The 23,377-nt window shown below is 38.4% G+C and overlaps 1 protein-coding gene across 1 annotated transcript; it reads left to right on the top strand.

Annotated features, from left to right (window-relative positions):
- The first annotated feature begins 16,000 nt into the window (after positions 1-16,000).
- LOC122739408 (olfactory receptor 1J4-like) lies at positions 16,001-18,056 on the top strand. The gene is made up of 2 exons (XM_043981166.1): positions 16,001-16,014; positions 17,105-18,056. Exons 1-2 carry the CDS (start codon positions 16,001-16,003, stop codon positions 18,054-18,056), a joined length of 966 nt encoding a protein of 321 aa, XP_043837101.1.
- Positions 18,057-23,377: the final 5,321 nt, after the last annotated feature.

The following is a 23,377-nucleotide window of genomic DNA, read 5'->3' as shown; positions in this document are numbered from 1 at the left end:
AATCCTTACCAGAAATATGGAAATAGTTTGAAAGGCAATGTCCAGGCTGGAGTAGTCTGATTCCTGACAGACTTAAAGAAATAGTGACATATATTTATGAAGGAAAATAAGAGGAAGAAGGAACAGACAAGGCATTTTAGCTTCAGTACAGGAACAATGAGGCAGTGATGCTGGGCAGTTGAGATCACTATCAACCGTCTAGATTTGCTATTACTACATAGACAAGGACTCTTAATGCAGTTATGGTAGGACTGTGAAAAGAGAAACAGAACCAAGACAGATATACTTTCTCTCAGAGGAGTACAAAGAGGCAGAACCAAATAGAGATAGATCTTTTCAGGGGGGGAGCAGACAGACAGAGACAAAACAGACCCTTTCAGAGAGATATAGGTGAGCAGAATGAAAAAAGTTACAGGCTCTCTCAAAGAGGATCAGATCAGAGAGATATAGAAGATTGATGGTGTATGGAGGAGGGCGGGGAGGACAGTGGAATTTGAAGATTTTACCTTTCCAGACCCTGAAATTTTTAGCCCTCTTATACCAGTCTATTCCCCTCCCCAAAGTAATGAATTCCATGTAACCCTTATGATTGCATATACTTATTATGATTGTTTATTAGATACAGGAGCCTCAAGATCAGTCCTAGTGAGCAAACCTGACCCTGAATATATACCTATTTGATCTCTAAATGTAGTTGGTGTTTCAGGAAAAGCTCAATCTGTTGCAAAATTAAACTCTCACATAGTGAATCTGGGCCCATTAACAGTAGAACATTAATTCATTCTTATGCCTGACTCTCCTGCAAACCTATTAGGTCTTGAACTCCTTAGTAAACTTAGAGCAACCATATCTTGTTCTCCAGATGGTGGAATTTCCCTGGAAGTGTCAGAGGATACTGTCCATTACCCAATTTCGATCTCAGACACTCAAGAAACAGTGGAGAATACATTTGAAATCCCTTCTGATATTCCTGAGTACCTATGGGCTTCCTCCTTTACTGATGTAGGTCTCCTTAAATCTGCTGTGTCTGTTATCTCTAAGACCAAAGATAGTCCACCACCATCCATTCCACAATATCCCTTATCCAGAGAAGCCACTGAGGGAATTTCTCCTATAATTGAGGCTTTGACAAACAAAGGCATAAATGTCCCATGCCCTTATTCCCCATGCAATAGCCCTATTTTCCAGTTAAAAAACCCAAGCCTGGGCCAGATGGCAAGCCTGTTTACCATTTTGTACAAGATCTTAGAGCAATTAATTCCTATGTTATACCTAGACATCTGATAGTACCAAACCATGCTACTATCATTTTCTCAATCCCATGTGAAGTATCAGGACTCCAAATATTTGTTTGCCTTTACCTGGAAGAATAGACAATGGACTTGGACCAGACTCCCAAAGGGGTTTGTTGACAGTCCAACACCATTATCTCAAATTTGCAGCAGGATTTAAGCTCCATTACCTTTACAATTCCACTTTAGTGCAATATGTAGATGAATTACTCCTAGCTGCACCTAATGCTGAGATTTGACAGGAAGACAGCCAACATCTATTATTAGAGTTGCACAAACAAGGCCATAAGGTCTCTAAGTCTAAAGTACAATGGTGTCTACCTCAGGTAGAATATTTGGGTTTTGTTTTGGCTGTGTTCAGTGTCTGCCATGCTATAGGAATATTATGGCTACCTTTGCTGGCAAAATTATTGCCAATGGAGAATTCATTAAAGATCTCCTATCTGCCTTAAAACTCCCATCTACTCTAGCTATTGTTCGTTGTCATGCTCATACAGGAAAAAGTTATTCTATTTCAAAAGGGAACAAATGAGCTGATGCTACTGCTTGTTAGGGGCTAAGTACCCCTTTTACTGTTTGAGCAAAGCTCACAGACAGAAAACCCTCCTTCCAGAAAATATGTGCTGATTCTTAGTTAGCCCTTGATAAGAGGGCTGTAAACCACAACGATCCTTCCTGGATGCAGATGCATTTGCTGGGCATCAAGGATGATGCATTTGCATATAGGCACCAAGGAAACTTCAAAGGACAGAAACATGATCCTTATCATAGATAAGGCCTACATGGCCCAAGGTCTAGGAACCAATCCCCTCATCCTGCTCTTTAGGCGTGAACTTCATGCAAAGACATTCCTTTTGCTCACCTCAAGTATAAAAATGTCATACTGTCCGAATAAACCTTGTCTTTTGTCTCCACCCGAGGGCATGGGGCCCTTCCATCCTATGTGTCTGTGTCTTTTTTCTTTAACATCTTACCTGTAGCAGCACGGGAACCTTTTCCAGCAGCCTACCACATCTGAAACTGTCAACTACTAAGCTTGCTGCTTTGGAAGCCCCTGAGCATGTATTTAATCTTTCTTCTGATGATGATGTATCCATTTCTCTTACTTATGATAAGTCTTAAGTAGAGAAGTGGAAAAAGAAATTCAAGGCTAAAGAAGTCAATGGGGTCTGGGCGACTTTCGAAGGGAAGCCACTTCTCCCCCAGAGCTTCTGTTGTCAGGTATGCCTATCTATTCACAGAAAAGGCCATTTTGGCACACAAGGAATTGGGGACTCGGTAAAAAGGGTTTGGATTGCCCCTGGAGTAACTAATGTGGCCTCTAGGTTTTGTGTCTCTTGTTCTGTCTGTCAGACTTATAATCAACATGCATTCAGGGCCAAAGCTTATGGAGGAAGCCCTTTAGCATATACATCTTTTGAGCATCTACAAACTGATTATATCACGATGCCTAAAGCAGGACCTTATAAGTTTTGTCTTGTTATAGTCGATCAACTCACTTGGTGGGTAGAAGCTTTTCCGTGTTCCCAAGGCTCAGCTGCCTTTGTTACCAAAACCCTTCTTAAAGAAATAGTCCCTCACTTTGGCCTACCAGTCCACATTGATTCTAACAAAGGCACACATTTTACTGATTCTCTTTTATCCCACATTTACTCTTTCTTGGGAGTAACTCCAAGGTTCCATACACCCTACCACCCACAAAGCTCAGGCTAGGTTGATCATATGAATAAAGAGCTTAAGATCATGATTGGCAAATTGTGCACTGAAACTCATTTGAAGTGGCCTGAGGTTCTACCATGTTCTGTCTGGGGAGCAGGCCAAGAGAACTACATAGATCACCTTATGAGATGCTTCTTGGCCACCCTCCTATCCAAGCAAAACCTTTTCCCTCAGTATATATATATCATTAGTGGGGGGGGGGGGAAGGGGGGGAGATACTTCTGTTGCTTCCCATATATATGAATCACAAGTCAGGCTATGTGAATTCCACAAGGCAAGAGCAGCAGTACATGCTGGCACCTTGGACTTCTCCTTACATGATATGAGACTAGGAGACAGTGTATATATTAAAATTTTTCAGAGGACTAGTGGGACCCAGCCAGCTTGAGAAGGTCCTTTCCAGGTATTGCTAACACCTCCAACTGCCATCAAAATCAGAGAGAAGGACTGGTGGATACATTGCTCCCACACAAAACCGGAACCAGCACATGTAGACTATTGCATTTCATTGTTTCATTCTTCCTTTGGTATTTTGTTCTATTCATCTATCTCTACAATTTTGAACCAATGCAAGATAGTTTTGATTTCATAATACAAGATTAATTCTGGGAATATTGTGCTCCCATATTCTAAATTGTTTGTTTTTCCAACTGATTGTTTGATCAAATTCTATAAAGCATTTCCCTGGAAAATTGGTTGCCATGGCAAGTGTAAATTAATTCTAGAAATATTATTTGTGCTAAGCATAAAAAAGGAGGGGAACATTTGAAAAGTTTTCATATTCATGCATTCACATTTATTATTGCCATAAATAGGGAAATATTGTGTAATATAATAATATGTGATTTGGGGATTTTAGATATTGAAACAAAAAATGTTCTAGACTTACTAAAAAAGTCAGTTCAAATGTCACATAAGGGTTTCTTTTTTGAGATATTGCAACTACACTTTGAACTCAGTAGTATGGGCTTATTTTCATAGAGATGCTTATTCTTTTAAGATTGTGTTTTAACATGTATTAAAATATGTTCTGATTCTTCACAAAAACAATTGTATCCTTAGTAAAAAAAGTTATTACTTGGAATTATTGCATAATTGCATATTACATTCTGAGTCAAGACATATTCAGATTTTTTGTGATCATTAAATCCATATGAGACTTGGATTGTGGGAATTTATGATTGAAGCCATTAATTGCCTTCATTCTGAGTTACCAGATGCCAGTTGGCCAACATGCCAGCCAATCACAAGAGGAATACATACTAGAGCAGACATTGAACTATCACCAAAAGGGGAGATATGAATGAAGTCTGGGTACTACACTTGCATTGGGAAAGCCTGAGAAAAGGGCTATTGTCAAGAGGTGAGGTTGGATTTTCTTGGTTTAATTTCCCCCCACATGGCACTGGGTGGCTGGGCTATGCCATCTCATTTGACATCTGACTTCAATTCCCCCACATATACACCTGATGTCATGGATATCTCAATACTATGCATCTGATTAAGCCTGACTCAGTCATTTCTCTGTTCTTTTATGGTAACCCCCATAATTATCTCAGGTGTCATGATATATACAATGTTGGATTTGGCCTTGACATCTGCTACCAATGATATTAGATTCTTTAATTTCTCATAATGTCATGAGGATAATTTGGCAGATGATGCAAAAAGTGATGAAACAAAGATAAAAATTATTTTCTAAATTAATATCAAAATTGTCTTCTCAATTTATTCTCCACAGGGGGTAGTATAGTAATATTAAGTTTTAGAGAATGTTTCAATTTTTTGTTTTTATTATGTTTCATGTGTAACAAGTGGACAATAATTGTAAAAATCTCTAAAAGATTCTATCTTCTGGTTTCAAATCATGTAAGGAGAAGTCCAGAGGGCCAGAAACTCTACAGCTGGGACTAGCTAGTCTTGATCATCAGCATCCATACTGAAAGACTTCCATTCCACAATCTCCATCCAGAGGACATCCCAAAAATCATCTGAGAAAAGACTTCCAAAGACTTAAATGACATTTTCCTGTTTTTCTTTTCCTCACTGTATACACTAGTTTATAATGTCCACTTACTAAAGTGGAGTGCCCCCCTTTAGTTTTTCTCTGTTTGTAATGTTCACCTGCTAAAAGGGGAGTGTGCCCCTTTAGGCTTTGTTAATGTGTGGCTCAATTTCTTTTTCTCTCTTTTCATTGCTTTACTTTGTAAGTCATAAGTATCTGTATGTTATTGCTTCATGTAAGGAAATGATGTTTATTCATAAAGCACTGGGGGAAGTGTAAGAATCAATCAATTGTTGCTCTTTGGGACCATGCTTAATGCTATTTTTGTATCTCTCAGTTTTTAAGAATAAAGTTCTTAAAAGATATGACAAAAAATACGTTAGAAAAAAAGATGGGTCAGTCATTCAGCAAGAGCAAAGGATTTATAAAGGAACAATTTAAGGATGTTACCTGGTACATACAGACTGTTATACAGAGCTAAAAAGGAACTTATATGAGCACTTCTACAAGAAAAATAAAGGATAATATTAGAAGGTATGGCTGGATTGATTTAAATTGTGGGATATATTGATGGTGATAAATTGATGGAAAACAGACTCACTTAAGTATATTCCCCTCAGTATCTAGATCAGGGCTTCACATACAGTAAGTTTCTAATAAATGGTTATTGAATGAATAGATGGATGGATGGATGAATAGGCAAAAGAAATTAGGAGCAATTTGTGAGACAAGATTTTGTAATATCTTTTAAGTTTCTTCTTATCTCTTTATTTTTAGCTATAAAACCAAGGGAAAGGGAGAATTATGAAACATTCTCTTTCCTTAGACTCTGGAGTAGAGGAAATTCTGGGGCAAGGAAAGGTGATAACAACTAGGAGAGAGCAAGGTGAATCAGTGATTTGGGCTCTACATCCAGAAAAAAAAGAGTGACATGGAGGCAGGTAATACTGAGAATTGACAGAAGAGGTTGTGATATGTTGACATAAAACCCTAGCACCAACAGAAGGTGTCTAGGATCTATTGGCATTCTTCCATATTCTAATAATGAAGACACTGGGAGATAAAAATATGACTAGGGGGTTTCCTGGAGAATGAAAGAGAAAAGCCCCTAGAGAAGAATGGAATAATGAGCCCCCATTAATCTTTGGCTTCTGCCAAAGTTAAAGTTTAAGTGTACCAATCCTTTAAATATCCCCAACCACTGCCCTAGAATGGTGGGTTGTGACACAGAGTAAGAACTGTATGCTATGCTTCCCTTTATTTCCTTCCTCATAGCCCCTTACTTGTGGCCAAATTTCTTATCTTTGTAGACTTGCTGCCATCAGGGCTAGGGATCATGAAAGATTTATAAGATGAATCAGAGCTGGGGTTGGAATCTCCCTCTGGAGGTGAATGGGAGGTCAACAAGTCTCTTGCAGAGGTGAGTGAAGTGTATATATCTTATGCTAAAAGATTCTCTTTTGGAACCTGGAGCTGAGCTCTATTGCATTTTTCTCTTTCTGCATTCCAAATCTAGCATCCTAGGGATAGAAGAATTAAGGGGGATATGATTAATGTCTCTATATAAATGATGGTTGCTCTGTATATGCATGAGTGTATATATTGACTTGATTTGGAGGTCTTGTCATATATATAACAGTTATCTTCACTGTGATTTTTTTTGGTTTGTTTATTTTCATCATGAACACCTGAAGTTGGAATCACTAAGTGTCCCCTAAAAAGGTGTTTCTTGTTACATTTGGGTGGATGAAGCAGGCAGTCCCTCCATTTTCTTTTTTGGTCTATGAAGAAACTGTTAGCCATTCTCCCATTTATCTGTAAATTGCTCATATATTCTTTTTTAAAATGTGTTTTGTTTTTGTTTTGTTTTTACACCAATGTTATGTGATCTTACTGAAATGGGATGTTGAACTAACATTTTATGCCTGTACATTAATTAATAAATTAATAGCTACACATAAATCAATGTTTGGACTGTGTCTTAAATTTATGTGGTTCTTAGTATCCCCTACTTCATTTTCCAACATTTTGACTTTATAACCACATACTGATACTGTAGGACTACTTAAGTCATACTTACTTATTCACTGACATACTTACACAGCTGGTAATAGTTAAATAGGACAACGAATCCAGGTCTGAGAATAAACCTAGTAACCTTTCCCCTAGAGCACAGCTGACATGATTACCCTGAGGAGTTCATTTTTCAGATACCAGCTCCAAAACATTTTGCATGTACCCTGGCCTTCCTCCCCACCTGCTCCCCAAAGGAACCTTCTATTCTGCTCCTGGAAGTATTTTTGGCTCTGGTAGATGTTACCCTTTATGAAGCCTGGAACCAGACCTCCCCCACACAATAGCACCTGGAACATAATAAGTACACATAAATCTGTTTATCTATCTATCTCTGTCCATCTATCCATCTATCTATATAAATAGATATCTATCTAGCTATCTAGTTATCAATGAATCTCTTATCTATCATGTATGATTTATCTTTCTTTCTAACTGACCATATATCATATGAGAAAGCTTTTAATTCTTTCCTATGACTGGAAGGCTAGGGAATCTTGGAAGCCCAGAGGCTAGGAAAGTACTAAGAGAAACTCAAATGAAAAGAGTGGTAACCCAAAATGTCTAGGGTTCAAGGCTTTTGGGGAATAAACCATCTTCAGGATAATGCCCTGGGGCTCATTTAAGAGTGCTTTTTGTCTTCCTGCTGGAGCAGTATCTTTATTGGCTTGACTAGCAAGAAATTAGATTTAAGTGAGGGAAGGCTATGCAAAGCCATCAGCCTCATTTTCTCCTTCAGAGACATTTGGGTTCAGTGGCACGATATACATCAGAAAAGTAGAGATGCCCTGAGGCAGTGGGAGACATTGACCTTTATAAGTTAAGGTTTTTCCCAGGCCTCAGTTTGGCTGAGGCAGTGCCCATTCAGTGGTCTAGGTAACAAGTGAAGCAAAGAATGGCCTCCTCTACCTAGTCAAAGCAAACAAAGGACAGAAGGAAGGAAGGAAGAAAGGGAGGGAGGGAGGAAGGAGGGAAGGAAAGATTTAGTTTTAAAAAGGGGTGCCTGCATATGATCCACAGAGTTATGCAATTTTGCCTAGAGGGAAACTTGAAAAAAAGGTAGATTGAGATGGAGATTCAATAAAATTTGAGCAAAGTCAAAACACAAGGGAACTTAAAACACAAGCTTTTGTGGACCCAAACCAAGATTTCTTTGGAAGGTTTCAGGACCTTTGTAGTCCTCTCTAGCATTCTGAGAATTATTGGAGTCAGATGACATTCTGGGTGCAAACAATCTTTAATACTTGTGGTTGGATTTAAACAGTATCATAATTTTTAGAACAATATGGTAAATTATTTTTTTCCTACAGGCGCAGTTTCTAGGAAGAAGGAACTGAGTGTCTCCCTCTGTTCCTCTCAGACCTCTTTTTCAATGTAAAATTGTGCTCTGTTCTGGGTGCCACAGTTTTAAGGAAGGGATAGATAAATTGGAGAATGTCTAGAGAAGGGTAAGTAAGTTGGTAGAGACCATTGAGTCCTTGTCATATGAGGAATTGAAGGAACTAGTCATTTTTAGCCTGGAGAAAAGAAGACTCAGACATAAGAACTACCTCCATGTATTGAAGAACTGTTAGACTGAAGGGGGGGTTAGATTAATTCTGTTTGTCTGGAGAGGGCAGATCCAGGAACAATAGGGATGAAGTTATAAGGAGGAAAATTTAGGTTTGAAGTGAAAAATAATTCGCAACAAATAGACCTGTCCCAAACCAGAAGGGGGCTGCTTTAAAAAAGCAGTATTTTCCTTCTCTTCAGAGGTCTTCAATCAAAAAGCAAAAGAAGGATCACTTCTTGTGGAGTATGTTCCTAGTAGTGGTGACCCCTTTCACATATGGATTGAACTGATTGATTGCTGAAGTCCCTTCTAACCATCAAATTCTATGAACATCTCTATTTCATCAGAATAGATTTTCACCCTATAAACAAGTGAATCTGGGGACCTCATTAAGTACAAATTTTAAGTATGGGGGAACAGGAACAAAAGAGAAAGAGGTACAGCCCTACTCAATAAATTTATGAACACTAAGTTAGATCGAACCACAGAACTTCTGTCTATTCCCTTTAAAAGAGAAATGAGGTTAGTTAAGGCAACTTTGAATAAGTAATTTTGTATAAATAAACACTGAATAATTTAGCTACAAAGTTTTTTCCTGACTTTAAGCATTAAAATTAGGTCTTAATTACTAATTTGTGAGCAACTAGTAAATCTACATACACATTTGTTAAATTATCTTAGGCTATTGCTGTCAAAACTCAAATCCTGTGGGCTGCACAATGACTTACAAAACCATGAATATTAATATTAACTATAATTTATTGTATTTTTATTTATTTTGTTAAAAATTCCCAGATTATATTTGTTGTATTTTGTTTTCCCCCCCCAATTGGATGGAAGAAAAAAACAATTTTAACAACTATTTTTTAAACTTTGTGTTTCAAATTCTCTCCCTACCTCCACCCCCTTTGAGGAATGCAAGCAATTTGATATAGATTATACATCTATAGTTGTTGCAAAACATTTCCATGCATTCATGTTGTGAAAGAAACAGACAAAAAAAAAACCTAAAGAGAAAAATTTTAAAGATGCTTCAATCTGTACTCAGGACATTATCAGTTTTTTTTTTTTTTCCTGAGGATAGATAGCATTCTTCATCATAAGTTCTTCAGAGCTATTTTGGATCATTGTGTGGCTGAAAATAGCTAAGCCATTCATAGGTGATCATCCCATATCATTTATGTTCATTTGTAAACAGTATATTTCACTTTGCATCAGCTTATGTAAGTCATTCCAGGTTTGCGAGCATCCTGCTCATCATTTCTTATAGCACAATAGTATTCCATCATAATACATACCAAAATTTGTTCAGCCATCCCCCAACTGATGGGCATTTCCACGATTTCTCATTCTTGCCGTAGAAAAGATTGGCTATAATATATTTTTGTTCTATAAGTCATTTTCTTTTTTTCTTTTTTATCTCTTTTTTGGATATAGACCTTAGTAGTGGTATTGCAGGTCAAGAGTATGCATGGTTTCATAGCCCTTTGGGAATAGTTCACAATTCCTGCTGCAGAGAATGGTTGAATCAGTCTACAACTCCACCAGCAAGGCAATTAGTGACTCACTTTGATTACTTCATCTGAAAACTTCCTATTTCTTCATCCTTTCTCAATTGGGGTCACAGCTCTTATTATAAATTTGACTCAGTTTTCAACTGTACATGAAAAATATTTGAAGCAGCAGAAAAGAAACAATTCAAGTACTATGGAGCCAGAGGCAGGATGAGGCCTTATCATAGAAACTTGATTCAAAAAATTTCTCCAGTTACTATTGCTAAATGAATTTCTCTCCAACCTATTCCTTCCCCAACCCATTTATACTATTCTCTCTTTTCTGTCACCCTGTCCCTTCTCAAAAGTGTTTTGCTTCAGAATAGTCCCTCCCCTAATCTGCCCTCCCTTCTATCATTCACCCTTCTTCCTGTTATCCCCTTTTTGCAGAATAGGTGATTTTTAGTTGTAATCCCAGTTCCTTTGCTTTCTAGAATATAATATTCCAAGCCCTCTGATCCTATAATATAGAAACTGCTAAATCTTGTATTATCCTGCCTTTGGCTCCATAGTACTTGAATTGTTTCTTTCTGCTGCTTTCAATATTTTCTCCTTGACCTGGGAGCTCTGGAATTTGGCTGGAATATTCCTGGGAGATTTCATTTTGGGATCTCTTTCAGGAGGTAAGCAGTAGATTCTTTCAAATTCTATTTTAGCCTCTATTTCAAAAATACCAGGGCAGTTTTCTTTGATAATTTCTTGAAAGGTGATGTGTAGACTCTTTTTTGATCATGGTTTTCAGGTAGTCCAATAATTTTTAAATGATCTCTACTGAATCTATTTTCTAGGTCAGTTGTTTTTCCAGTGAGATAGCTCACATTGTCTTCTACTTTTTCATTCTTTTGGTTTTGTTTGATTGATTCTTGATTTCTCATAAAATCATTATCTTCCATTTGCTCAGTTCTAATCTCAAGGAATTAATTTATTCAGTGAGTTTTTGTATCTCCTTTTCCATTTGGCCAGTTCTATTTTTTATTGATTGTTTTTTCTTCAGTGAATTTTTGTGCCTCTTTTTCCAATTGGCCAATCCCACTTTTCAAGGTATTCTTCTACTCAATGGCTTTTGGTACCTCTTTTAGTTGGAAAAATCCTATTGTTTTCTAAATTGTTATTTTCTTCAGTATTTTTTGTGTCTGCTTTATTAAACTGTTAACTCTTTTTTTTCATGATTTTCTTGCATCATTCTAATTTATCTTTCCAATTTTTCCTCTCCTTCACTCACTTTATTTTCAAAGTCTTTTTTGAGCCCCTCTATGACCTTAGGCCACTTCATATTTGGCTTGGAAGCTTTGGATGTAGGAGCTTTGACTTTGTTATGACTTTTTCTGAGGGTGTGTTTTGATCTTCCTTGTGACCATTGTAGCTTTCTATGATCAACTTTTTTTTTCCTGTGGTTTACTCATTTTCCCAGCCTCTTTATTAACTTATAACTCTTTGTTAAAGTAGGGCTCTGCTTCCAAGGTGGAATATGTTTCGAGGGCTTTGTGTAGCTGTTTTCCCAGAAACATCTAGGGACCTATACGTTTTTAGTTCTTCCAGGGTGATATGATCTTAGGAAAATTATGTTTACTACTCTCCTTGCCTGTGTTCTGGTATGTGAGCAATCAAATGTCATCCTTTTTGTCCTATAAATTTGAGGAGGGTCTCTATTCTACTGTGGCCACAAACTCTGGTGTGCTAGTGCTCTTTCTCACCCTGTGACTCTCCCCAGGACTGTGACCTGGGATCTGAGAATGGGCAAAGCAAAAGAGTCCTATCTCAGTGATAAGAGACCCCTGTAGTCTCCTGCTGACCAGTTGTTCAGACCCCTTACAGTTTGTACTTTGAGAGCTCTGGAAGCAGTAGCTGCTGCCACTGATTCTGTGGCTCACAATTCCTGTTCCTTATTTGCTAGGGCTTGGGCTTGGTCTGCCGTAATGTAGCCTGTGCTGGCCTGGGCTCTACTTTCACCTTATTACAACAAACCTTTCCTGCTGACCTGCTAAAATTTCTTAGCCTGGAAAATTATTTCACCCTGTTCTTTTGTGGGTTCTGCTGCTCCAAATATTGTTTTATGACATTATTTAAAGGTGTGCAGAGGGATTTGGAGGAAAGCTCAGGAGAGTTGCTGCCTTTCCTCAGCCATCTTAACTCTGCCCCTCTCCCAATTCCATTTTAATCTGGTTCCAATGGCAATAGATCTGCAATAAGTCTCTTTTAGGGGTGTTTCTGACACCTAAATCAGTGGCATATAAATAAATGAATAGAAGACACTTCTCTTTAACTTTCCTGACTCACCTCCCACCTTCTCAGTCCTTCAAAATCTGGCTTCCTCTAATCCCACCCCTCTAGTAAAATTATTTTTTCCAAGTTAATGATGTTTCTTTTTAAAATATTTTCCCCAATTATATCTTAAGACATTTAAAAATATTTTTTGAAGTTTTGAGTTCAAAATTCTATCTTTTTCCCCCTGATCCAAGATCTTAAGCATTCTGATATATTTTATACATGTGCAATCATTTAAATCATTTCTATTTTAGTCATTGTGCATACAACTTGAATAAAAAAAGAATGAAAATGAAAAGTAGTATGCTTCACTCTGTATGTAGACAATATCAGTTCTTGTGATCATGTCTTAATAGCTAAATCCTAAAGCCTTTTACTGTTCTTTTTCTTCTCATGTTCTCAGCAGTTCCAGACACTATTCATCACTCCTGCTTCCCAAATACTTCCTCTTTCCTTTAGGCCATTGTGACTTTTTTTCTCAAGGGCTTCTGTTCTCCTCCCACTCATCTGGCCACTCTTATTCAATCTTCTTTATTCAGTCAGCATTCATGCCCTGTCCCTTAATTGTGGGTGTTCTATATAGTTTCTGCCTGTAACTTTTTCTTACTATATTCCATTACTGTAATTTGTTTAAACAGTCCTTAATTGGCCTGTTACTTTATAGTTCTTTCCTATAACAAAAAGTGCTGCTATACATATTTTTGTACATATGGGTCCTTTTCTTATCTTTGATTTCTTTGAGGTATATATTATAGGTAGTATCAGTATCACTGAAGAACATGAAGAATATGAAAAAAACCAAGCGCAGAATTCAAGAATCTTCATAAATAATTGTAGCTAGGGGAAGAATTTCTCATTAAACAAGGGACAGAAGTAATCATAGAAGGGGCATTTCAGTTACATAAAATTTAAATGCTTTCTTAAAAACAACCTCAATGAAGCTATAGAGAAGTGGTTAATCAGGGGCAATGATTATATTAATTTCTATGGGAAAGATATAATATATATGTAAATACATACACAAAATCTAATTGATAGAAATAAAAGCAAGAACCATTCCCCCAAAATGAACAGGACATTTTCCAAAAATATTCAAGCAGGGGCAGCTAGGTGGCACAGTAGATAGAGCACTGGCCCTGGAATCAGGAGGACCTGAGTTCAAATCCAGCCTCAGACACTTGACACTTACTACTTGTGTCACCCTGGGCAAGTCACTTAACCCCAATTGCCTCACCAAAAAAAAACAAAAAAGATTCAAGCTACAAACAACCATATTAAATAAACTCCAAGTCACCTCACACTTTTCAGATTGTCAAAGCTTTAAATGTTAAGTTTTACATGGGCTATGGGATGGAAAGCACACTAATAAATTGTTGATAGAACTATGAACCACTCTTACCATTCTGGAAACTATGTTATAATTATTTTTTTAAGTCAACTAATTTTATGTCTCCTATGACCACCAGGTTACCTGATAAAACTACTAGGCATATATTCCAAGGAGACAGAGGGGACAAAAATCTCTTATACAATGATGTTTATAGCAACACTTTTTGTAGTAGCCAAAAACTGGAGGGAAACTGAATACTCATTGATTGCAGAAAGAAATGAACATGAAGGATTCAGAGTGCTTAGGAAATCTGAAACATGCATCAACTTCCACAATCATGATAAAAAACTATTAAAAAGACTTCAGAATTCTTAAGCCTTGCAGTGTATGACCAGTCATGTGACCTCAAAGGAAGTTAAGTGTGAAGTATCTCTCCAATCCTTTAAGGAAGCATACATTTTCTTCCATCAAGAATATTTTCATATACTCCACAAGGGTATGATCACCAGAAGATTCTTTGAATTTTTATCTCAGCTCTGTCAGGATCCAAAACAAGAGGGCTCAGATTGAATTAAGGAAAGCAAAGTGTCTAGCTTACAGTAAATACCAGAGAGAAAATGTAGCTCCATTAAAAAACAAACAAAGAAACAAACAACAACAAAAATTAACCTGATTGGAAGCCAAGGAATGAGGTCTTTCTTAGAATCACATATCATTAGGCTGAGCTGAAACTAAAGTGATGCAAGTATCTGGCCATCAAGTATAAAGATCTTGTATCACTGCTCTCTAGACATTTAAGCACAACTTTTTTTTGTGGGGCAATAAGGGTTAAATAGTGACTTGCCCAAGGTCACACAGTTAGTACATGTCAAGTGTCTGAGGCCAGATGTGAATTCAGGTCCTCCTGAATCCAGGATCAGTGCTTTATCACTGTGCCACCTAGCTGCCCCCAAGCACAACTTTTGATTTCTTTGTACTAATATCCTTCATTTATACTTTTATTTATCATCAACCCTGAATTCTAAATCACTCCTAGCACCAATGGTAAGAGGCCCCTAAACCTTTCAGAAGGCTTAATTTACTCATATGTAAAATAAGGATAGTAATAGACCAGCCACCCATTTGACAGGGAGGTTGTAAGAAGAACACCTTGTAGATCTGAAACTGTTGCTGAATCCGAGTTGCTTTCTGACAGGAAGCTGAAAAAGGAATAGAGACCCCCAACAAAGCAGAATGTTAAAATGATGTTTTCAAACAGAGAAGGTGCAGTGACAAACTCCTTCCAATGTCTCCTTCCATGGATGGAACTTTTGCTATCAACTTCTCACTTGCACTCCCCCATGATAAGCTCATCACTTGAAATCCCATCATCTTGGAGACACATTCATCTTTAATATTCAATACATCAGTAGTCTCTCCCCTCAGACTGGGGGAGGGGTGGGGAAAGAGTCTGGAGGGTGGAGCAAGTAACTACTCCCTTTATGGAAAGCTTTGCCTTTTCCAGGGAATCTACATTTTCCATCAGTTGTTTTTGGCTGGATTTGTCTTTATGGAACATCATTCTCTTCCCTTTCCCCTGGTCTTCTTAATGTGGGGTTTTTTTTTTGCATTTGCATCCCCAGAGTTTAGCATAGGGCAATGTGAAGCCTAGTTGTCCAGTTGGAGGTAGGGGGTTTTTTTCTTTTTTTTCTTCTCTGTTTTTGTTTGTTTTCTTATGTCCAGTGCATTTTAAAAAGAAGGAAACCGAGGCAAACAGGTTTAAGTGACTGACCTAGGGTCAGACAGCTAGTCTCTACAGACAAATATGAACACAGGACTTCCTGATTCCAGGCCTGGCATTGTACCCAATATACCACCTAGTTTCTCCATGCTAGAATTAAGCACATTGTAGGCACTTAAATGTTTGTTGAGTAAGAGATGAACAGGCCAAATGCAAAGAGGAATTTGGGTTTTCATCAGTCAGAGTACAAGTTCAGGGCCTCAAGGAAAACACTTAAAAGAATCCTCTTTTTCATTCTCTCCTGTTTTTCATATCTTTGGTGGACATCTCAACAAGTAAAATTAAAATAAATTTTCTAATGAAATAGTTAAGGGACACATTAGTTTCCATTTATATTTTTCAACTAAAACTATGACTTCATTCATATGGAGAACTCCAGCTGGTAAAATTGTATCAAGCAAACCCAGCATCAGCAATCTAGAGTCTAGGAGATGCATCAGTACAAGTAAGGAGTCTCCACTAAAGGAGGAGAAAGGTGGATGCACTCAGCACTTCTCTGACCCTTTTCCTATAAATAAAGAAGGAGTCCCTCCAGTCCAACTGTTTATACTATAATGCAATCTTACAAAGGAACTTGACCAGTCTACAAAATAATTTCAGAAGTCATTCCCTCAAGGAGATGCACAGGAAATAAATAGAACAGGTCTTTTTTTTCTGGCTGAGCTTTAAGTCTTTCAACAGGGATCATGTACTTTTTATTTCTTCATCATGACACTAGTTCCTTTTCACCATAAATACCTATAACAATGATGCTTTGATTTCTCGATTCTGCAGGCTGTAAATGTAAGGGTTTAATGTTGGAGCCAACACAGAGAACCTGACTGTGGCCAACAGGTCTTGATCTCTCCCCTGTATATCCGTCTGGCTTGGGGGAATGTAAATAAACACCACGAGAGTCCCATAGAAAAGCCCAACCACACATAGTGAGCTACTTAAAAAGAGGCAAAAGCCAGCCCCATAAACTCAAGTTGTTTATAGTCTAATGGAGGAGTCGATAAAGAAAAGTAAATAATTAATAGAGGGAAGGCTTAATTAAGATTAATTAAGAGGGGTTGATGTTGGCTCACTGTATGATGTGAGGTTTTAGTTGGGACCCAAAAAGAAGCCAAAAAGGTCAGGCATGGAGGATGGAATGCTTGACTAAGGGGCTGAATGTCACCAAGTCATAAGATATCACACACAAAAAGAGGTTTAACCAATAAAGTTGCTGTTTCATTTCTCTTTGCATGGTTTAAGTGTGACCATCTCCTCAATTGCTTAGGAAGCTGCAGTGACTTCCCACTGCTTTTAGGAAAGAATGAAGTCCAACTTCCCAGGTTCCGTTTAGTCCACCCTTGATTCCAGACATACTGTTCCTTTGTTGACCTCCAACTATTGGGGTTGTAAGTGTTTGAGGCTGGATATTAATTCAGTTCTTTCTGATTCCAGATCCAGCACTCTATTCACCACATAATCTATACTTTGTGGATAGATTGATGTTTTAGAAAGAAACCTAGGAATCTCTCTTAGTTTATTTCTTCTCCTCCTAAACCCAGGCTCAGACCAACCAGCAATACAACAGTGGAAAACCAGACTAGCACCTCTGATTTCCTTCTTCTGGCCTTTTCCAGTCACCAAGAGATCCTGTTACCTCTATTTCTGGCTCTGTACCTGGCAGCCCTCCTGGGAAACCTGCTGATTCTTGTTGCCATTGGATCAGACTCACATCTCCATACACCTATGTACTTGCTTCTGGTGAATCTGTCCCTGGCAGACTTATTCTTCATCTCTACCACAGTGCCACGACTTCTCCATGCCCTTCTGACAGGGGACAGGACTATCACCCATTCAGGCTGTTTCACCCAAGTCTTCTTCTTCCACATGTCAGGGAATGTGGATAGCTATGTGTTAGCTGCCATGGCATGGGATCGATACGTGGCTATATGCCGACCACTTCACTATGCTACTATAGTAACCCTACCACGATGTGGCATGCTCCTGGGGTCTGTGTGGGTGGGAACAGCCTTGCACTCTCTGTTTAACACATTGCTCATTGCTCGATTGTCCTTCTGTAGCAACCATGCCCTTCCACACTTCTACTGTGATGTCTATCCCTTGCTGCATCTTGCCTGTTCTGATACCTCCCTCAACTACCTAGTTATCCTAATTGAAGGAGGGCCCATCATCCTATTACCTGCTGTCTGCATTGTCACTTCCTATGCCTTCATTGGCTCTGCTGTGTATAAAGTCCGAGCAACTGGGGGTGTGCGCAAAGCACTTGCCACATGTGGGTCCCATCTATGTGTGGTTGGGCTATTCTATGGGACTCTAGTGGGTGTTTATTTGCAGCCCCCAAGCCAGACAGATACACAGGGGAGAGATGAAGACCTGGTGGCCACAGTCATGTTCTCTGTGGTGGCTCCAACACTAAACCCTTACATTTATAGCCTGCAAAATCGAGAAATCAAAGCATCATTGTTACAGTTATTCATAGTGAAAAGGAACTAGTGTCATTATGAAGAAATAATAAGCCCATGATCCCTGTTGTAGGACTTACAATTCCTTACTTGGACTTGTAGCCTCAGTCACAGAAATATAATAATAGAATTCGAGAGTTTGAGAGTAGTAACTGTCTAGTACAACCCGTACCTGAAAGAGCCCCCACATATCCAACAAGTGGCCATCCAGCCTTTGCTTAAAAACTTATAATGAAGCGAAACCCAATACCACTGAAGGCATCCAATTCCTAATTTAAATATCTACAATTGGAGGGAAGTTTTTCTTTACAGGAAACTTATAACTTTGCAATTTCCAACCATTGCTCTTAGTTTCAACTTCTTAAACCTAAATGAGGCAATCCGAATCTCTCTTCTGGGGGCAGCTATGTGGTACATTAGATAGAGTTCCAGGTCTGAAGTCAGGAAGACTCATCTTTGAGTCTCCAACCTTTACTAGCTGTGTGACCCTGGGCAAGTCACAACTCTGTTTGCCTCAGTTTCCTAATCTGTAAAATGAGCTGGAGAAGGGAATGGAAAATCTTTCCATTATCTCTATCAAGAAAACAACAAATTGGGTCAGAGTCAGACATGACTGAAATGACTAAAGAACAAAATAAAAAATCTCTTCCACATGACAATTTTTCAAGTATTTGAAAATTGCTAAAGCATTATTCTTGAGTATTTTTTTTTGGTGAGGCAATTGGGGTTAACTGATTTGCCCAGGGTCACACAGCTAGTAAGTGTTAAATGTTGGAAGCTGGGTTTGAACTCAGATTCTCCTGAATCCAAGGCCAGTGCTCTATCCACTGCACCACCTAGCTGCCCCTCTTGAGTCTTTTTTCTTCAGGAAAAACATTTCCAGCTCCTTCAACCTGTCCTCAGATCACTTAGACTCAGGATCATTACCATTCCGGTAGTCTTTGCCTAGAGGCCCTTTAGTTTGCCAATGTCATTCCTAATATGTAATGTCCAAAATTAAAAACAGAATTCTGCATGGGGCCCATATAGGAGTACATCAGATTACATAAGGACTTTCACTTCATTTTTTCTGGAATCCAAACCCCTATTAAAGAAGGCAAAGACTGCATTCTTTTGTTTTGCCTACCACATTACACCATTGATTCATCTTTGGGATCATCTTGGATCATTGTACTTTTGAGAATAGTTGTTTTTTCACAGTTTTTCATCAAACAATATTTCTGTCTCTGTGTACAATGTTCTCTTGGTTCTGCTCACTTCACCATACATCAATTCATATAAGTCTTTCTAGGCCTTTCTGAAATCATCCTCCTTGCCATTTATCATAGCAAAATAGTATTCCATCACCTTCATATACCACAGCTTGTTTAGCCATTTCACAATTGATGGGCATTCTTTTAACTTTCAATTCTCAGCCACCACAAAAAGAGTTGCTATAAATATTTTTATACATTTATGTCTTTTTCTCTTTTGGGGGATGTCCACCAACAGTGCATTAGCATCCTGCTTTTCCCACTTCCCCTCCAACATCCAATATTTTCAGTTTTTGTTATATTTGCACAAAGCATCAACTGCAACCTCATGTTGCCAGTCTAATCTCCCAATTGGGATATAAAGAAGCTTTGTTGCAAAGAGAAACAATCTTGTTATAGAATAGGATTTCTTTCTTCTGTTGTGAAGATTCAACTTCTGTCTGCTGCATCATTTTGTCTCTAAACCCTAGCCTTCAGAGAAGTATTGAAGCAGGGGCTTCCATCTGACCATCTCACTATGTCTCCAACCTTATACTTCTCTTACCTCCAGTCTGATCTCTTCAATGATGAATATTCCCACACTTGGTCATACTCTTCATATCTCAGTGATTCTGAACCCCTGTAGATCATCTTCCAAACCCTATTTCCCACCCTCCCACTACGTGATTCCTTATTCCCAACTCCCTTAATCCTGCCACTCCAAAATTTAAACCAAACAGCACCCAGCCCTTCTGTGTCATCTGGAATATCTGATGCATAGACAACAAACTTCCCTTCATCCTAAATTATTTCCTCTCCTACTTCCTCCATATACTAGCTATTATTGAAATTTGGTTCCCTGCAGATTACATAACCCACTTGTCCATCCTTTCCAGTACTGCCTGAACCATTACTCATTCTACTTGGCTCCCTGATTGAGACAAGGGAGATGAAAAACTCCTTGTTCTTTGCCACTTTCAGGTTTTCCTCCTACCTCCATCACTCAGTAACTTTTTCTCCTTTGAGGTCCATGCTATTAATATCTACAAATCAACTAAAATCCTGAGAGCAGTTGTACACAGACCCCCAACTCACTCCCCTTCCTTCCTCAGTGAGTTAGTTACATGGCTCATGTTTTTTCTTTTAATCAGAATAATTAAGCATGCTAATAACAAAATCAGTAGACTACAGGATTGTATGAATAAGTGAATAAAAATACTTCAATTCAATATGACACTTATTTTTGTTATAATACTAAAAAACATAGGAATACAATAGATTTTATAGAATATCATAAACCAAGAACCATCATTATGTGAAATGGAAAAACATTCGAAGATAATTTTTTTGTGGGGCAATTGGGGTTAAGTGACCTGCCCAGTGTCACACAGCTAGTAAGTGTTGAGTGTCTGAGGCCAGATTTGAACTCAGGACTCAGGTACTCCTGACTCCAGGGCTGGTGCTCTATCTACTGCACCACCTAGCTGCTCCCCCCCACCCCGCAAGATTTCTTAATAAGATCAGGGGTGAAAAAAATATTTCCCCAACTCCTATAGTATCTGACATTATGCAAGAAAGGCTAACTACAATCATGATGCATGTGAAAAAATAAGAGAACAGGTATATCTATATGTATATTGATTTCCATAGAAATCCTTTGGATGTTAAAAAATATGAATTTGTGAATACCACTAATATTAGAAAAAAGAAACAAAAACAGTTCCATCTTAAATAACTGAAATATCTGAGAGTTGATTTACAAGGACATAGAGAATTAAAATAAATACAACTATAAAACATTGTCTAAAGAAATGCCTCCCTCTATCTACCCTCCCTTTTTTCCCCTTTCCTTCCCTGCTTCTGCCCTCCCTTGTATGAGTACCCCCCTTTCTGGAATTTGGCTACAATATTCCTTGGAGTTTTGCTTTTTGAGATGCCTTTCAGGAGGTAATTGGTGGATTCTTTCAATGACTTTTATCCTCTGGTTCATCAATATCAGGAGAGTTCTCCTTGATAATTTCCTACAAGATGATATCTAGACTCTTTCTTTAAATCATGGTTTTCAGGTAGCCCAATAATTCTTAGATTATCTTTCCTGGATCTATTTTCCAGGTCAGTTGTCTTTCTGATGAGGTATTTCACATTTTCTTCTATTTTTCATTCTTCTGATTCTGTTTGATGGATTCTTAGTGTCTCATGGAGTCATTAGCTTCCATCTGCCCAATTTTAGTTTTCAAGGTATTATTTTCCTCAGTAAATTTTTGCACCTCCTTTTCTATTTGCCCCCCCTTACCCAATTTGGCCAATTGTACTTTTTAAGTAATTTTTTTCAATCAATTTTTGTGTGTCTTTTTCCAAGCTATTGACTCTTTTTTTCATAATTTTCTTGTTTAACTCTCATTTCTCTCATTTGTTTTTCCCATTTTCCTTCTACCTCTCCCATTTGATTTTTAAAATCCTTTTTGAGCTCTTCCATTAAGCTTTTTTGTCTTGAGACCAATTTATCTTCCTCTTTGAGGCTTCACAGGTGGGCATTTTGACAGTATTGTCCTCCTCTGAGTTTGTGTTTTGGTCTTTCCTGTCACCATAGAAGTTATCAATGGTAAAGACCCTTTTCTGTTTCTTATTCATATTGTAGCTTAATATTATTCTTTTTTTTTTTTAAAGTTGAATTCTGCTCCTGGGCATAGGGGCCACTGTTGCAAGCTTCTTGTGCTGGGGAATAAGGGCCTGGTCACTGGCTTTCTGCTCTGAGGCCTCTGTAGCTTGCAGATTCCTCACCTCCATGGACTTGCTCCCTATGCTGGGATGGCTTGGCCTAGTTGCACCTGTCCTGTGGGTGGTCTTCTAGTTGGCAGTTTGCCCTCTCAGCACATGCTGGTGGGTCCCACAACTGGCCTTCTGTGTCACCAGCCTGCTAAACCAGGACCAAGGGGCCTCAGATGTTCATCTATTTTGTGGCCTGGAGCCTCCTACTGACTTGCCCAGACCCCCTCAGCACTGAGTTGCACTGAGCTGAGCTGTGTTCCCCTTTTTCCCCAAATGAGACAGACCTTTTCTGAAGTCTTCCAAATTATTTCAAGTTAGAAGATTGTGTCTCTCTGTCTTTTTGTAGGATCCATTGTTCCAGAATCCAATCAGAGGCTTCATTTAATGTTGTTTTGGAGGGAGATTCAAGAAAACTCAGGCAACTTCCTGGTTTCTCTCCACCATCTTGTCTCTGCCCCTTGACTTCCAGCTTTGATAGAAAAAAATGGAAGAGGGTAAGCCCAGTCTTCATGTTGTTAAAGGAAAAAAAATTCAGAAAACATGAGATAAGCTGGCAATCACTAACCTCTCCTCAGTTTTTATAGTACAGATAGCAAGTTTCCCTTTGGGTAAGATGTAAGAATTTTACTTGGTTGAGCTAAGTTATCTTGCTCCCACTGGGAGAAATATTTCACTCTGAATGTCTGGTGTTTAATCCTTCTTGATACACCTTCTTTGACTCCTATTTTTGCTGTGATTTTGAAAAAAATGTATTTCTTTGCTGTTTACTATGTGTACTCATTGTGGAATTGGCATTTTATGGGAAAGGCGGTCAAACCTTGGATATAAAACTTGGGGTAATCCCTTGCCCCCAGTAATGACAGAGCAGGGGAAGCTAGGTGGTACAGTGGAGAGAGCACTGGCCCTGAAGTTGGGAGGACCTGAGTTGAAATTTGATATCAGACACTTACTAACTATGTAACCCTGGGCAAATAATTTACCCCAATTATCTTGAACATGCAGGGTCATATCTAGTTATCCTAATATATAGCTTGCCACTGGAGCCAGATAGCTCTAGAGAAGAGAGTGAGCTTGATGACTTTATACAGCTCTCCTCCACTTAAAAATCCAATTAACCACAAGTCAGGACAACATCCAGTGACATGGTCCTCTTTGAGAATGAAGACAAACAGCAACAACAACAACAGAAATTCAGAAGGGATTGAACCTGAACATATCTCCTAGGTGAGAGAATGTGTGTGTATGTGTGTGTGTGTGTGTGTGTGTATGTATGTATATATATATGGGGGGGGTATATATGTATACATATCTATAACTATATCTCTCTATTTATCTCTATCTCTATCTCTCT

Source organism: Dromiciops gliroides, chromosome 2 (assembly GCF_019393635.1).
Source record: "Dromiciops gliroides isolate mDroGli1 chromosome 2, mDroGli1.pri, whole genome shotgun sequence".
NCBI classification, from domain to species: domain Eukaryota; kingdom Metazoa; phylum Chordata; class Mammalia; order Microbiotheria; family Microbiotheriidae; genus Dromiciops; species Dromiciops gliroides.
Note: the sequence above shows the minus strand (reverse complement) of the source record. Positions and strands in the feature narration are given on the sequence as shown.